A 17,249-nucleotide genomic window follows, 5' to 3' on the forward strand; every position below is an offset into this window, starting at 1 on the left:
AACTGGTGTTTAACGAGCCAGTATGCTGGATCTCCTTTTTACGAATCAAAAAGCTATTTTGTCTTCTGTGTCGGTTCTGCCAGGAATCAGCGACCACGACGTCATTATTGGTAATTTGAAATGCCCTCAAGGCTAAAACTTCCAATTGTGTTTCCAGAAGGGTTTACTTCTATGACCTGGGTACTTACTCTAGCCTGACGGAAGAACTATTTTCCTTTAATTTTGAGTTTGAGGAACTCAGTTTATCTTTAACGAACGATCTGTGAAATACCTTCTCATGTAAATGAAAGCATGTAATTGATATTTACGCACCATCAAAAATACTACGGTCAAGGCAGTGCAAAGATAAATCATGGATAAACGGAGAGCTGCGGTCCATCATAAAGAAAAAAAGGCGTGCTTATTTACGCTATCGTAAAAACCAAACCACTGAGATTTTTAGTCAACTAGAACAATCAAATAGTCTTTTAAACAGCAGCTAAAAACGGCGAAACAAAGCTTCCATAATTTTCTGGAACAACGTTTAAAAACAAATTCCAAAGTTGTATGTAAATATATTGGAAGTAACAAAAAAGAGGACGCCAGATTACCGCCAATTGACAGTAATGGAACAACGGTATCTGATGATTGCGAGGAAGCATTTTGCTTCAATAATTACTTCCAGTCAATTTTTTCCCAACCAGGAACTTGCGTGCTCCATCATGTTCTGGATGAGTCACTTCCTCCAATGTTGAACTTAGAAACAAATGCTGACGGAATTCGTAGCCTTCTTCTGAACTTGAACATCAATAAAGCCACTGGCCCTGACGAAATCCTAAATCGAGTTTTGAAGGAATGTGCTGACGTGGTTTCCTCTTATCTCGCTATTCTCTTCCCAAAATCCTTGACATCCTTAAAGATGCCAGCAAAGTGGAAGGTAGCCAGCGTTGTGCCTGTGCAAAAAAGTGTATCTAAGAGTAAAGTAGATAACTACCGGCCTATATCTCTTCTACCCGCATGCTCAAAACAACTTGAGCACATAATATTTAGCACTTTAGTCAATCATCTGAACATGAGCAACTATTTTTCTCCCTTCCAGCATGGGCTTAGAAGCGGCTTCTCATGCGAAACGCAGTTACTAGAATTTTTGATGATGTGGCGTTCTCTTATGATAGAGGTTCTCAAGTGGATTGTGTTTCTCTTGATTTTAAAAACGCGTTCGACACTGATTCACACTAATTAATATTACTTAAATTATGCTCATTAAATATTTCAGTTAATGTGTTACTGTGGCTAAAAGATTAATTTACTGAGCGAAAACAGTGCGTTGTTGTAAACGGTAAAAAAATCTGCATATGTAAACATCACTTCGGGGGTCCCGCAGGGTTCCGTTCTAGGTCCCATTTTATTTCTCATTTTCACTAATGACATTACCATGGACATAGAGCCAAGTATTCGTCTTTATGCCGACGACCGCGTAATATATCGATCTGTTCAGAATTTTGTTGATGACACTGCTTTGCAACAGGATATAGACTGCATTGCAGACTGATCAAAAAGTTGGCATATGAATCTACACATTGATAAATGCCATCATGTGCGCTTCTCAAAAAAAAACAAAAAAAAAACAACTAAACCGCAAATTTTTTTTATACAGCCTAAATGGCACTACACTGACCATAACTCTAGAAGTAAAATATCTTGGGATAGCTTTTAGAGAACGCTTATCCTGGCAGTCTCATGTTAACAAAATAACCGCTAAAGCGACTAATAGGTTGTATTTTTGGACGCAACTTTAGAAAGTGCCCTTCCAAAGTTAAGGAGACATTGTATTCGACAAATATAAGGCCCAATCTTGAGTATGCTTGTTTACTCAAAACTTCCAGATACGGTATCTTTGTGATGACCTTGAAAGGGTTCAAAACGTAGCAGCGAGATTCGTGACCGGAAATTATGATTTTAATGTAACGTCGAGTCTCCTAAAATACTGTCTTGATTGGCAGCCGCTAAAATGCCGAAGATTTGCTTTAGGTTTAAAACTCTTTTATAGCATTTTTTTACCAAAACGGGCATAAACAGGGGATCGTTTCTTCAGCTACCTGACTTCATATCACGCAGGGTAGATCATCAGAAAACGGTTCGCGAATATTCGTGCCGCACCAATATCCTTAAACACTCTTTTTTTTCTTACGATTCATCAATGGAACTGTCTCCCGGAGTCGCTTGTCCTGAAATTATCCAGCAATGTCTTTTTTTTTCAGACTTATTGAAGAGTGCTTGTACATTATGTCCTGATTGTGTTAAATGTGTTGAAGTTTGTATAAAGCTTACTATTCTTATTGGTCTTGCCACTTGCAAACTTTACGTCACAAACCTAGAGTTCGGTAATGGTTTTCCTCTCTCTGTATGTACCCCCCCCCCCCTTTTTTTTCTGTAATGCTTTTGAGCGCTGAAAGGAATATTGAATAAATAATTAAATAAATAAAGCTTGAGTTTCAGCGCGACATTGAACCACTTATTTAAAGAAGGGTTCATTTTCGAGCGTCTTTTTAAATGCGCCGCAGTCACCGGTAATTTAGCGCGTAACTGCGGACACATAAGACAAAAGCCAAGCTTCGAACAGAATTTCTTCAAGATAATCAGCTCGGAGGAAAAATGCGCGCAGCACTGTCAAAGCATCTCGACCGCTTCACAAATTCAGGGAGAGAAGTCGCCGTAAAGAGGCGAATAAATATTTCTCCAGAAAAAACCTTCCTCGATTCATCACTAAACTCTGGTTCAGACACTTGCGTTTGGTTTCAAGAAAGCGCAGCCTCGTGCTGCCTCGTAAATAGGATTCCGGGTTTTCGGAGTTTATTTTTCGTCAAGTACGGAGGGTGTTTTTCGGAGTTTATTTTTTCCCGAAAATTCGGAGTTTATAGGAGTTTATTTTTGTTTGATTCCAAAATCTTCAAAATTCGGAGCTTAATTTCGCAGCGTTTCTTATGAAAAACAAAAAAAAAATGATACCCGGGTGTATGCCTATGCTAGATAAGGAAAAATAAGACGCGCTTATATCAAATAATATTTCTTCAGCTGCGTTTGGTGTTGGTGCCATTGCCATTGGCAATACTAGTTTGTCCCAATGCAAAAGTTGCACACATACGTAACTTGGATAAACGCCGACACCTTAAAACTAAACTCGTGGAGGTAGTCGCTGGGAAGCAGGTATTTATCCAATCATATTCCATGCTAACCCGCGGTTGCGCTAGGGGGTGTGGTAAAGGATGTAATAGGGAAGTTTCAACTGCCCCTCTTCCAATTTTATGCAATCTCTAGGATCCATATATAGCTTTAGCTGTTACAAAAACACAACCTCTCTTCCTCTTAAAACACAAATAGTATGGCCCAAACTGAAAACCAATACAGGGGCTTTTGTCGTGACCCGAATGCACAATGAGATGTCGTTCTGAACCTTGACAAGATGATCGGTAAGACCCCTTTTTGTCAATGAACCGAGATTTGAAAAATAACTGGTGGCATTTTCCCGGGACCATTGACTCTTTGCGCTAATCAACCTAATTATAAAATACCATCTTTATTTAGTTTATTGGAAGGGGGAGCGGGGGGCATTGGCATATCAAAATTTGGAGTTTATCGGATGAATCCGAATTGATTAAAATTTTATCGGCGGTGTTTCTCGAAGATTTGGGGATTTATCCGAAAACACGGAGCCCTACTCATAAATGACCAGAAAGAATAGTATAATTTCTTCACAACTGAGGACAAAACGTTTGGTGTTAAATGAATGCTCTCGAAGCTCGCAGCAGCACGGAACAAAAGTGCACTGTGCGCGTTTTTCTAGACTGCCCGCCCGTCCTGCAAGTCCGCCTTCCAGTGACGTTCCGAATTTAGAGATCCCAAACAAAGTGCGGAAAAGAGTAAAGGTAAAAAAAAAGAATAGCCACTCTGGGTGTTAAAAACAAAACTGATCTCCATCCGAGGGATAAAGTCTGTGTACGCAGAACGTGTTTCCGTGGGAATCTTTCGGGGTAGCCGCAAACTTTTAAGTTTTTTCTTTTTTTTTTCTTTTCGTTATTTTAGTTATACAGACAAAAGCAGAGAGATCAGAGATGAGAGCACGCTGGGATATCCGAGCGCTGAATCCTGCTTGGAACGATTGTTGGGTAGACTCCAAGATAGCCGCCTTCGTCTCTGCTCCCCCTTCGAACACGTTCACACGCCGAACGGCGGCGTTTGTGTTCTCCACTGCCCCTCTGTGACCGGCGCTCTACCATTACCCGTTTGGCGGTTCCTGTTGTTGTACTTTCGGAGTTTGGTTTTCTTCTCAACTATTTACCGCGCCTTCTCAATAATACTGCCGGGAGCGTCTCTGACCAGACCCACCCGTGGACGAATAATTATCGTCCTTGGCTCCTACGCAAAGGGCTCGAGGTTCGATGCCTGGGAGCGGACGCGCCTTTTTGTTGTTACTATAATGGTCGCGTTCTAGAAAATTTGATAACAGCGCTGCGTATTCGAGTTCCGAATGTTACACGCACAGAACTTTCTACGCCGACTGTTTCGGATTCGGATGCCCACGCGTGTACATAACGGGCTCCGCGTGGAGAGCCGCAGTCAGGGCTTCGCCAGCGCTGAATCCTGCTGCTACGGGGAGTTCAACCCCTACGACGTCAGCCTTTTCCGACTTTCGTTCTGGGCACAAGCTCGCCCCCTTAAACGTTCATTTCTATCTGTTTGTTTCACCACCCGTGGCATTCTGGTGGAGGTGGGGGTACGCACCCTATGTTTCTTTACCGTACCCCTACGACGAACCGTTCGGCAAGCCCCACTCCAAGTCGAACTTTTGTAGAAGAGACAGGGCTCCCGGCAAAACAGCGTCTCCGACGACAACGCCCTTAGTTTCGACCACTGCCGGAAAAGACAAAGAAGTGTCGAGGCCGACGATCAGCTCCACGGCCCAGCAGACGGAAAACCCTCGAGCAGTGTCGTCCCACGTGTTCTTGCCTGTGTTTCCCCGTGCGCTGATGCCATTTTGCGGTGAAATATACGAGGACGTAGAGGACTGTCTGCAGCAGTACGACCAGGTGGCCCGCCACAACGAATGGACTGATGAGCGACGCCTCCAGAACATCTACTTCTCGTTGGAACGAACAGCGCCGCAATGGTACAAAAATCACGAAGTCGCCTTGACCACGTGTGAAGTTTCTAAGAGCCACCCGACGGGAGCGGGCCAAAGAACTGCTTCAAGAGAGGAACCAGGCATTCAAGGACAGCGTCACCAGCTTCGCTAATGACGTCCTCCACCTGTTCGCCCGCGCCGAACGGTAAACCACAGGTGAAAATGAACTGCGGGTACTCATGCGAGGTGACAGGGATGAGATTTTCGGCTGCCTTGCCCGCAGTCCTCCGACGACAGTGGAAAGCTTCGTCTCAGAGGCAACCAACCTGTAAAGGGTGCTCCTCGCGAGGGCGAACCATTACCAGCGGTTCACCGGCACTACCGGGATTGCACCGTCGAATTGCAGGATCGGTTCCGGCAGCTCTGACCTCTCTGCGATCCGTGAGATCGTCAAAAACATTGTCCGCGAGGAGCTTAGCAAACTGGTGCCGGCAGTAGAACGACCAGCTACGCTCTCTGTCACTCAGCTCGTCCAAGAAGTGCAGCGAACCTTTCAAACGGAGGCTCCTGTTGACATCGCTGAGCCCGAAGAACCGGTGGTAACCTACACTTCAATGACTCGACGGCCGCCAATGGCTACCCGCCAATACTCGTCGCCACCTCGTCGAGGGTTCCAAACGCCGCCGTATAGCCGACGCCAGGAAGACGGTGTTCCGAACAGCCGCCCCCAAAAGCAGTGCCAAGAAAGAGCGACCTCTGGCGCACAGCTGACCGACGACCTCTGTGCTACCACTGCGGCGAGGTTGCCCACGTCTACCGGAGGTGCCCATACCACACAAATGGGCCTACGAGAGTTGGCGCCAAACGACGCCCGGCCAAGGTACTGTAAACGCCCTTGCGACATCGAGGAATACCTCCGTCGAGCTCTGTCACCAGCGCCGAGACCACCACGAGTTTCCCGTTGTCCATCCCCCACATTCCGCATCGCCTTTCCGTCGGTCGCGCACTGACAGCCTGTCTCCTCTATCTCGTCGGGGAAACTGAGTTTGGCGACGCCTGGAGTTGGCGTTGCCGAAGACGACCGAAATAAAGAGCCCCCAAGAACGCCGGAGCGCTGCCACTCTCCCGACGCCACGCATCGCAGCGACACTCTTGCAATGGTGCCCAACAACCTAAACTGTAATACTGGAGCAGACTACTCAGTCTTAAGTAAAGGCTCTCTCGCTGCTTGCGGAGAGTGACGACGACTTGGGATGGACGTCAATTCCGAAACGCCGGAGGGCAGCTCATTACACCAGTCAGGAGATGCATTACTCGCGTCGAAATCCACAGTGAGACGAGCCTGTGAATTTCATCGTTCTTCAAGACTATGCGAGGGACGTTAACCTCGGAATGGACTTCCTCTGCGAATATGGCGCTGTCATCGATCTAGGAGAAACCATTCGACGCTGCGAAAGCCTGTTCTGCCGCCGGTGGTGACCAACACAACGTCAACCATGATCCGAGTAATTGCCGACCATGTCAACCTGCCACCGCGTACGAGTGTTTTTGTAACCGTCATAACCGACGCAGCCATGCGCGGTGAAGCTCTTCTGGAAGGCAGCGTCCAACTGCTCATTGAAAAAGGAATTGGAGTCGCACGAGGCGTAACGGATTTCCAAGGAGGACGAATAACTTTTCTCGTGGCGAACGTTTGAGAGGAGCCGCAGCCAGTGGCGTCACAAGGAGGAGGTGGCGGGTGGGGGGAGATGGGGTTGGACCGCCCCGGGTGCAGCGCTCAGGGGGGTGCCGCGGCGGGCCACGAGAGCGGGGGGTGGGGGCGCGGCGGGCCACGAGAGCGGGAAGGGGGGTGCGGTGGGCCTCGAGAGCGAGATGAGGGGGGGCTTGTCGCGGCGGGCTACCGTCTTAGGGGCGTCTGACCTCCGAAACGCCATTGGCCGCAGCACCTAACGAAGGGTACTACCGTGGACAGCGTCGAGGGGCTTCAGGCGCCAGCCGTGGTCACCGCAATCTCAGAGAAAATCTCGTCGTCACAACACAAGAGCACGTCGCCGCCGCATCTCGACATCGAACGCCGAGCACCGAGCTCCAAAGCGTCGGCAACTGGTTGATCTCCTCGCTGAATACAGCGACTATTTTACCACGTCGTTGAAAGTTCGCCAAATACTAGTGGCGAAACATCGTATTTTTACCGACGACGACGTGTACCCAGAGAGGATTCTAAACTGCGAGGTCTCATTGAGAACCTAGAAGGACAAGAAAGTGCTGTTACCCGCGTTTTCATACGAACACTTCCAACATTCTCCATTAGAGAAGGTGCGCTCTACAAGGAGAGCTTCAGTGAAAACAACTCGCAGTAGCTGTTTATTCTGGAATAAATGCTTAAAGCCTGCCACGATGATCCTACGGGGGGACACCTTGGCTACTGCAGGACTCTGTCAGGATACGCCAGAAGTACCACTTGTCCAGGCTTCCGAAGACATGCTATCACTACACCCGATCTTGCCACGAGTGTGAACGACGGACGAGACCACCGTTGAGACCGGTATGACTGCTTCAGCCTATCGCGCCACCATCTGCCACAGCACAGCAGGTCGGAATAAATTTACTTAGACCGTTCCCACCATCGACGCAAGGAAACCGATGGATAATCATGGCGACCGATTATCTCACACGGTACGCCGAGGCGAAGCTCCTTCCATTAGGTACGGCTGTTGAAGTCGCCAAGTTTTTCATCGAGTCCATCGTCCTCTGGCACGGCGCCCCTGAAGTCCTTATTAGAGACCGTGGATCATCATTCATGGCCCAGCTGACGCAAGAGGTCATTCGTCCCAGTCCACCGTCAAACAACTGAGTACCACAGGCACAAAAATAAACCAAGTCAACGGCTAAACAAAACTACTCCGCGTTCCGCGAAAGAGGGAAGGCCCACCTGCCCCCCGGGGAGCGGCGGAGCCTCTGGCCGCTGCCCCTCTGCCGATCTCCTTGAGTTGTCCGATGCTGAGCTGCCGAATCTCCTGCATGGACAGGTTGAGGTCGTAGTCCCTCTCGATGGTCTGCATCACCTCGACGCCCATCAGGGAGTCCATGCCCAGCTCCCCCAAGGTCAGGGAGGGGTTCAGGCTCGAGGGGTCTTTTACACCTGCAGCCAGGGAGCGCCACCTCAGGTCGCCGCCATGACAAGCCCGCGAGTCACCCCACAGAACTCGTTCCGAGAGCACCACTACGCGGCCTAGAGCAACGCTTGGCTGGTTCGCGCACTTCGAATTGCTTACGAGGGAGTGGAGAGCTTCGCATTTTCGTAAATTTCCTTCCTTTTCACGCATCGTTCTTTCTTTCTTGGCTCGATAAATTTTCGATAATGTTATAACCTAGCAGTTCTCATGGTTAGTATATACTATCCATCGCAAATATCGGGAAACCTACGCTCTAGTGAAATGCAGCTTTAGGATCCCCTCATTGACGGCACCTGTGTGGCAGCGCACTCTCCGTTAAGATAACGCGGTTGGTCGTAATGCAGTCGGCCTTAAGGAAGCCCTGAAATGATGTTCGCTTGAAATGTGTTTTGCTTTACACGAGCATACTTGCACTAAAAATACCCAAGTATATGAGCGCACACAACACCGTTGACCAAGAAACCTTTTGTTGCGGTGTAATTTCACGAATAAAAAATTAAAGTCGTTTAAAAATCTCTAATTCGAAATATAGTGCAGCTCAAGGTATTTTGCATTTGGCGAGATACTGTGTTAAACAATTTCAGAAAGAAATATATATATATGTACAGATATAGATCACTCTCCTCACATAGTGGTTCTGCACCCTCCTACTCTTCCGGGCCCTCTTCCTCCTTAGGATCCTCCTCCGTGTATTCCCCTCTTCCTCTTCCGTATTGTCCCGTCCTCCTCCATACCCTCTCCTCCCCCTACGTACCCTCCCCTCCTCCTCCTCTGTACGCTCCCATCCTCCTCCTGAGTACCATCACCACTGATCTCTATGACAATTGCTGGATCGCGCTTCCCCGCTTCTTCGCTGCAGCGCAAGTGAAGCCACCGGACTTCACTCGCTTGGGATACGATTTGCCGTTTTTGCTAGCCTTTGCTGCGGTTTTCCAGCGTGCTGTAGACACGTTTTCTACTCGTTCGTCGTCATTCGCTGAAGAAGTTTTTTGAAGACTCTGTGTATTGTTCAGACTTGCCGTTGTGAACACGTGGAAAATTTTACGAAAGTGCAGTGTCGCAGGAAAAAGGCACAACGCGTCGAAAGGAAGGGCTGGCGGCGTGTTCAAAGCTTCCTTGGCACGCCGAAGTGCCGTGTCTCTGTGCCTTCGCGCGCTTGGATACCGACCAAGAACCGACGCCGTGTGTATGTGTTTAGCGAGTGCAATGTGCGTGTAGCTGTTCGTGCCTCTGGATCAGCGTCTTTTCCCCTCGCGGTTTAGGAACGAGCTTAATCCAGCGTCCACTAGCGACGGAAGATGGGGACAAGGTGCGTCTTTTTTTCGTCTTTAGACGATTTACACAGTACCGTGCACAACAGCTCCTTATCACTGATCAGTGCTGGCTTATTATCAACCTACTTAATTGCACTTGACGTTTGGGCGCGGCTCGCCTAATTGTAATTGGTCAACAGATTGCACACAACCATATCGGCCGCGCTTCAAAGATTTTCATTCTCGCCGTCTTGTACTTTTGCTTTCGAAAACCCCCCTGGCTCTAGAACGTTGCCCTATTCGTGCTCCCACGGAATCTATTAGAGTAGATTTGGGAGATAGCCATGGTTAATATAGTACATAAGAACACGTACGGATCTCCCCCTTTTATTGATAGCAACTCACCGGAACAGCTGGACGATCCAGAACTCCGTGTCCGATATATATAAATGATCTAAAGGCATCTACGCGCGACACACGTTCAGAACTTTAGCGCGGCGTCAATACTTGACCGGTATCCAAGCGTGCGAAGGCACAAAGATGCATCACTCGGCGTGCCAAGGAAGCTTTGATCACGCCGCGACACCGGCGACACTTGTTTTCGACGAGTTGTACGTTTTGATACGGCTTCACGCACATTGCACTCGCAAAACACATCCACACGGCGTCGATTCTTGATCGGTATCCAAGCGCGTGAAGGCACAGAGACACGGCACTCTGGCGTGCCAAGGAAGCTTTGAACACGCCGCCAGACCCTTGCTTTCGACGAGTTGTGCCTTTTTCCGGCGACACTGCGCTTTCGTAAAATTTTCCACGTGTTCACGACGGGAAGTCTCAACAATACACAGAGTCTCAAAAACTTCCTCGGCGAATGACGACGAACGAGTAGAAAACGTGTCTACAGCACGCTGGAAAACCGCAGCAAAAGGCTAGCAAAACGGGAAATCGTATCCCAGCGGGGTTGGGTCCGCTGGCTTCACTTGCGGGAGCGGCAAGCGCGATCCAGCAATTGTCATTGAGATCAGTGACCATCACCTCCCTATTCGTACCCTCCCCCTCCTGTGTACCCTCTCCTCCTCCTCCCTACCCTACCCTCCTCCCACAGCTTCCCCGCTAACTTCAACTGGAAAATTGACGCCACGTGACCTCAAAAATTTAATTTCCCCGCTAAGTTTAGCGTGGATAAAGGCGTCACACGACACCGTGTCACGTCACCTATGAATAAATTCAGTTTCTCCGCTAGATTAGGCGAGAGGATTGACGTCACGTGACCTTAACGCCATTTCAATTCCACGCTAAATTTAGCGGAGAAACTGAATTGGTGTGTAGGTTTGTGACATTTGATAATGCAACACTGCGCATTCAGTTTCCCCGCTAAATTTAAAGGCAAAACTGTAGCCACATGACCTCAACACCAATTCAGTTTCCCCGCTAAATTTAGCCGAGTCTGTGACATCCAATAACGCAACATGCGCGGTTACACCGACGCCAACGGCGACGCCGAAGCCGATGCCGCTCAACGCGGAAACGGGTGCTCAAGAGCTGCGCTCTAAAACGAGCGTTTTCTTTCAATCTCTTCGCAAAACTTCACGACGTAGTTTAGAGGTCGCAGTATTGTCATAGTCCCCAGTGGCAAAATTTGAATGCGGCTCGTACTTTGGACCTGATCATGGCACGACCACTCGATTTGGGCTGACGATAATCAATAACTTGACGAGCTTCCGGATAGTGGCTCGTGTCCAATCGCTGCAATGACGACAATAGCCGAACCCCTAACAACGTATGTCTATAAGAAACATCGGCGGCATATAATCGGCTCCAGATCACATGGCTGCTTGTTCTGGCTGCGAATTGAGAGAAAAAATGCTGTTCGTGTTTCTTATAACTGTTTAGGGCGCTGCGCTTAGGCGCCCGTTTCCGTGTTTCGCGGCGTCGGCGTCGCCTTCGGAGTAACCGCGCTAACTTTAGGGTGAAAACTGACGCCACGTGAACTCAACACCAATTCAGTTCCCAGCTAAATTTAGCGGGGAATCGAATTGCTGTTGAGGTCACGTGACGTCAATTTGCGAGCTAAATCTAGCGGCGAAACTGAATTTGTTCCTAGGTGACGTGATACCAAGTCATGTGACGTATTTTCCCCACTAAATATAGCGGGAAACTGAAGTGGTGTTGAGGTCAGGTGGCGTCCATAGGGAGTTGTAGTAGATCGATTTCTCCTCCGCTACGGCATCCATAAAGAAAACGCCGCAGCTGCGCATGCGCGCCGCCAGCCTTGTGTGCATAGTTCATGGTCTTGTGGCGGATTACGGAGCGCTATCCCGGTGCTCAAGGGGCTGCGGCGGCGGTCTACTAAAACTCCCTAATATTTTAGCTAAATTTAGCGGGGAAACTGTGGGAGGAGGGGAGGGTATGGAGGAGGACGAGGGTACAAAGGAGGAGGATGGGAGGGTACGCAGGAGGAGGGGAAGGTATGGGGGAGGTGGACGAGAAGGAGGAAAGGTACAAAGGACTAGGAGAAAAGGAAGAGGAGAAGAGAAGGAGGCTAGAAAAGGAGGAAGATGAGGGAAGGAGGAAAAGGAGGGAAGATGAGGACGAGGGAAGGCGGAGGAGAAGGAAGGAAAGGAAGGTGGAGAGGAGAGAAGGAGGAGGGGAGGAGAAGAGGGTATGGCGGAAGAGGAGGGGCCCATACCCTCCCCTCCTTCTTCCCAAAAGCATAGCTCTCGAGAACGAGGAGGGGAGGGTACGGAGCAGCATCTACATCTACGGCGGAAGCAGCCGTATATGTAGAAGCTGCTGCCGATATGGAGGCCGTAGATGTAGACGCGGTCGCCTCACAGTCCTTCGCACAAAACCCAACCATGAGCACAGATCAAGTCCGAGGCGCAACTGACACGCCCGAGGGAGCGCTCCACGTCTTCCTTCTGCACACGGCGCTCCGGCGGTGACATCGCGCACCCCCACTGCGCAGGCGCGGCGCCCCCGCCGGCTCCACGGCTTCCGCGACGAAGCACCTGCGTTGCTCTGCATTTTAGAGCGCAGCTCTTAGGGGCCCGTTCCCGGCTTGAGCGGCGTCGGCGTCGCCGACGGCGTCGGCGTCGGCGTAACCAAGGTCATGCCAAGGTCACGTGACCCCCAAGGTCACGTGACCCTTCTCAAGGTCATCTCAAGGTCACGTGGGGTCATCTTGGGATCACGTGACCCCTAAGGTCACGTGACCCCTCCCAAGGTCATCTCAAGGTCACGTGACCCCAAGATGACCCCACGTGACCCTTTGAAGGTCACGTGACCCCAAGGTCACGTGACCCCCGAGGTCACGTGGTCTCCTCCCCAAGGTTACGTGACCCCCGAGGTCACGTGACCCCTCTCAAGGTCATCTCAAGGTCACGTGACCCCAAGGTGACCCCCACGTGACCCCCAGGTCACTTGACCTCCAAGGTCACGTGACCCCCTGAGGTCACGTGGGGGTCACCTTGGGGGTCACGTGACCTTGAGGTGACCCCCACAAGATCACGTGACCCCCAGGTCACGTATCCCCGAGCAACAGTGCATCATGGGAAATGTCCCATAATGCACCGCGCCAGCCCCCCACCGGGGTCACGTGACCTCGTGGGGGGCACGTGACCCCCCCGAGGTCACGTGACCCCGGTGCATAATGGGAAATGTCCCATAATGCACCGCGCGAGCCCCCCCACCGGGGCCACGTGACCTCGTGGGGGGCACGTGACCCCCCCCCGAGGTCACGTGACCCCCCGAAGTCACGTGACTCCCCTTAGGTCACGTGACCCCCGCCGATGTCGCGTGACCCCCCAATGACGTCATCGTGACTGATGACGTCACCGACATCCACATCGTCATCGTCATCATCACTGATGACGTCACCGGCATCCACATCGTCATCATCACTGATGACGTCACCGGCATCCACATCGCCATCGTCATCATCACTGATGACGTCACAGGCATCCGCATCGTCATCGTCATCATCACTGATGACGCTACCGACATCCGCATCGTCATCGTCATCATCACTGATGACGTCATCAGTGACGTCACTGATGTCGTCACCGGCATCCACATCGTCATCTTCACTGATGACGTCACCGGCATCCGCATCGTCATCGTCATCATCACTGATGACGTCACCGGCATCCGCATCGTCATCGTCATCATCGCTGATGACGTTACCGACATCCGCATCGTCATCGTAATCATCACTGATGACGTCATCAGCGACGTCACTGATGACGTCACCGACATTCGCATCGTCATCGTCATCATCACTGGTGAAGTCTTCAGTGACGTCACTAATGACGTCATCGGTACCCGCATCGTCATCGTTACTGATGACGTCAGTGATGACATCATCGGCATTGGGGGTCACGTGACCCCCAAGGTCACGTGACCCCCAAGGTCACGTGACCCCCCCTGGTTAGTTTAACCCCCCCCCAGTGCCCTTCCCTCCTCCTCCTCAAGAGCTGCGCTCTAATTCGGCGTTACAGGGAGTTGTAAGCAGCTTTCACTTTTTTAGAGCAGCTCTTAGGCGCCCGTTTCCGGCTTGAGCGGCGTCGGCGTCGGCGTAACCGTGCGGCGCATTATGGGAAACGTCCCATAATGCACTGCTGTGACACGCGCGTTGTATTATGGGACATTTCCCATAATGCACCGCACGGGAGGAATAAGGAGGGTGCAGGGGAGGAGGAGGGGAGGAGGAGGATGTAGAAGGATGGGGAGGAGGAGGAGAGAGGAGGGCGAGGGAGAAGGTGGAAGAGGGGAAGGAGGCGAGGAGCACGGGAGGAGTAGGTAGGATGAGGAGGAGGGGCATGCCATCTCCTCCGTCCCCTCCCCTCCTTCCCCTCAAGAGCTGCGCTCTAATTCGGCATTACAGGGAGTTATCTTTCATTTTTTGGTATGTTTTATTTCTGAGGCGCGTCCGCTTTGACCTTGAGTGGCGCGTGCTTGATGACTTATTTTTATGGCCATCTTTCGGGCACAACGCCGACGCCGCCTTTTACCGTAATGGGAAATATAAAGCTTTCCCATTAAAAGCGCACGAGTGTTTCATATGTTATAACCGCAAGGTAGTAATTCTAAATGACGTTTTTCTAGAGTACATTGTTGCACCGCCCCTTTGTGTAAGCGCAACCGTGTGAACGAGCCTCGGCACCTCCTACGATGATCACGAGGGGGAGGACTTACCGAAAATGTGGGCTACGGTCTGGACGAGGTCGTGCTTGTCCTTGGTCTTGGCCCCGGAAAAGAGGTCGGCCTTGACCAGGCTCGAGACCACAGGGTGGCCTTGGCGCAGGAAGCGGTCCAGCACCGTCAGGCACGAGCCGATGCGCTGGGGCACCGTGCCGCCTACCACCACGTCCGCCCCCATCGTCTCCCGCAGGACGCCCACGTCGCCGATGGCGCCCCACTGGATGGCCAGGCCTGTGGGGACGAGAGGGGTCAACGGGGGCTGTCCGGCCTCGCGTCCAGCTTCCGCGAGTTTCACCTCCAACTCACTAGATTGCTCCACTGTATCGGCAGAGATTTCCGGCTTCGCGCATCTTGCGCTTCAGGTATTAGAAATAATGGAAACAGCGCGCAAACGACAAGGACGGGAGGAAAAGGGGTACACAGGACGAGCGCTCGTCCTGTGTACTCCTTTTCCTCCCGTCCTTGTCGTTTGCGCGCTGTTTCCATTATTTCTAAGCATGAACCAACTCGCCCACATCGCTACTCTGCTTCAGGTATGTACAAGAATCGTTCAAGGTGTGCCAGGACCAAGGGCCCAGATATAGAGGTGTCGGTACCGCGCGTGTGGACGCCACACGTGATAAATTTAGGGCAAGTGTGCATTATAATTGAGTACATTCTTCTAAAATTCACTGTTGACCCTAGTTTTGTGCCTCAATTAACGGCAGCAAGAGCAACGAATTGAAGTGGAGAGATTTTTGACGCAGCGCTCGAGCCAGGGTTCTTTGAGATCGGAGCAGATGCACCAAGCAGAAAGTGCTTGCACCCGGGTGCCATGGCAACAGAACACTTTTTTTTTACTCAGTTGCGCCGTTAGGCCAACATTGACGATCTTGGTATTGGCTATTCGGGCACATGGCAACACGACTCTATGCAGTCGATCACGTCGAAGCATTCGCCGGGCAATGTGTCCTCACGCAGCCCGGCGGAAGTAGTATTTTACACCGTGGCTGGGACTTTTGTCAGTGAGATATCTCTGAACAAGTGTAGCACGATGAAATTTACAAAGGACATTAACATAATGCTTCGTGCCAGGAAAGACATCTTTGGTGCGATTCCGGCAGTTCCGGCCATCGTGAAGAGCGACGTGTCCACCATTGGGGCAGCAGTGCACAATAAAATGTTTAAAGGAGACGGTCAAACTAGCTGCAATTTTGAGAAGATTGCAAGCACAACATGGTATCTTCGATAGATGTACATAAGAGTATTTTACACCATGTCCCAGAGACTATTGGTCCCTAGGAACTCTGGGGCTCCACAGAGAGATTTTAATTCAAACCCCTAATTGAATATTCGCACAATCCTAGTTCCCCAAACCAATTCCCTGACCGCTCTTCCTCTAAGCCACAGTTTAGCAGAAATGTAAGCGCTACTTCGGAAAATTTTAGCCATCCAATGATGCACACTCATGAACCAGACAGTCTCTAGTGTGTACATATTACTGTTTATGTTATTATTTGTGGGCTTCTCAACCGCTTTATCGCATCACCGCCGAGTTTAGGAGGAGTTACTCAGCTGTCATATTCAAATACTGTTGTGCGAATGTTCAAATTTCCTAATAGTAGTTTCGAATGACACACCATTCGATATTCGCCTCGAGGTGAACTGCGATATTTATACTTTTTGAAGCGTTTATCGCCGCGGGTTAGCCCCGTTGAGTGCACTTCTGAACGAGTACCTGTGCTCCGCGGCGAAGCAATAACAGCGGAGTCGCCACAATCAATATTTCGGTAAGTATGAATATTGCGGTTCACCTCGAGGCGAATCAGAAACTAGTTTTAATTGAAACCACTAATTGAATATTCGCACAACCCTAGTTCCTCGGGATCGCAAAGTCCGAGACGCCTTGACCCAGAGCTAGAGACACCCACCGGGCAGTCCGTCGGCCACCCTCCTCTCGCAGACGCGCTCCATGACCGAGTTGGCGTAGCCGTAGTTGGTCTGTCCCTTGTTGCCCCGGCCGCACGACACCGACGAAAAGGCTACGAAGTGGTCCAGCTGGGGACACAACTCCCGGGACGCCGCATCCAGGTGCAGGGTGCCGGCCACCTTGGAACGGCACACCGCCTCGAACGCTTCTGCAGTCTGGTTCTCCAGCAGGGCGTCCCTCAGCACCTGCGCTTCACACACACACACACTCGGGAAAGGCTCACGCGTCCGCGTTTCCCTGCGACAAGAGTAACTGTAAATCCTCCGCTTGCAGAGCAGAGTGTCGCGACAAACTCAAAGTGTTTACTGCAAGTATTGCGGGAGAAGAGATCGTCGCCCTTGCAGGAGACGCAGCGGGTGAAATGACATGAGGCGGCGATTAACCGCGCATGCGCCGTCGTGTCTCTCCCAAGTTGTCGTCGGCCGTCCCTCGGAGTCGACCGTTCGCCTCTAGGTCTCCAGATGGTAACTTCTTTTACGAAAGAACGACATACACCGGTTTCTTAGGAACAAATCGCAATTATTAGGTCAACAGGAGAGATCTGGTCA

At 50.7% G+C, this 17,249-nt stretch overlaps 1 protein-coding gene across 1 annotated transcript in view; it reads right to left on the reverse strand.

The window, feature by feature from the left end:
• LOC121838336 (fatty acid synthase-like) overlaps window positions 1–17,249 on the reverse strand; it is a 48,002-nt gene that overhangs the window by 19,240 nt on the left and 11,513 nt on the right. Inside the window, exons 4-6 of the mRNA XM_042294527.1 lie at window positions 16,643–16,886; window positions 14,727–14,963; window positions 8,034–8,243 (exon numbers count right to left, since the gene is read on the reverse strand). Of these exons, the coding sequence (XP_042150461.1) occupies window positions 8,034–8,243; window positions 14,727–14,963; window positions 16,643–16,886 (691 nt within the window). The remainder of the gene's footprint in view (window positions 1–8,033; window positions 8,244–14,726; window positions 14,964–16,642; window positions 16,887–17,249) is intronic.

The sequence above is a fragment of the Ixodes scapularis genome, unplaced genomic scaffold (genome assembly GCF_016920785.2).
Source record: "Ixodes scapularis isolate PalLabHiFi unplaced genomic scaffold, ASM1692078v2 PGA_scaffold6__148_contigs__length_123643588, whole genome shotgun sequence".
Taxonomy (NCBI): domain Eukaryota; kingdom Metazoa; phylum Arthropoda; class Arachnida; order Ixodida; family Ixodidae; genus Ixodes; species Ixodes scapularis.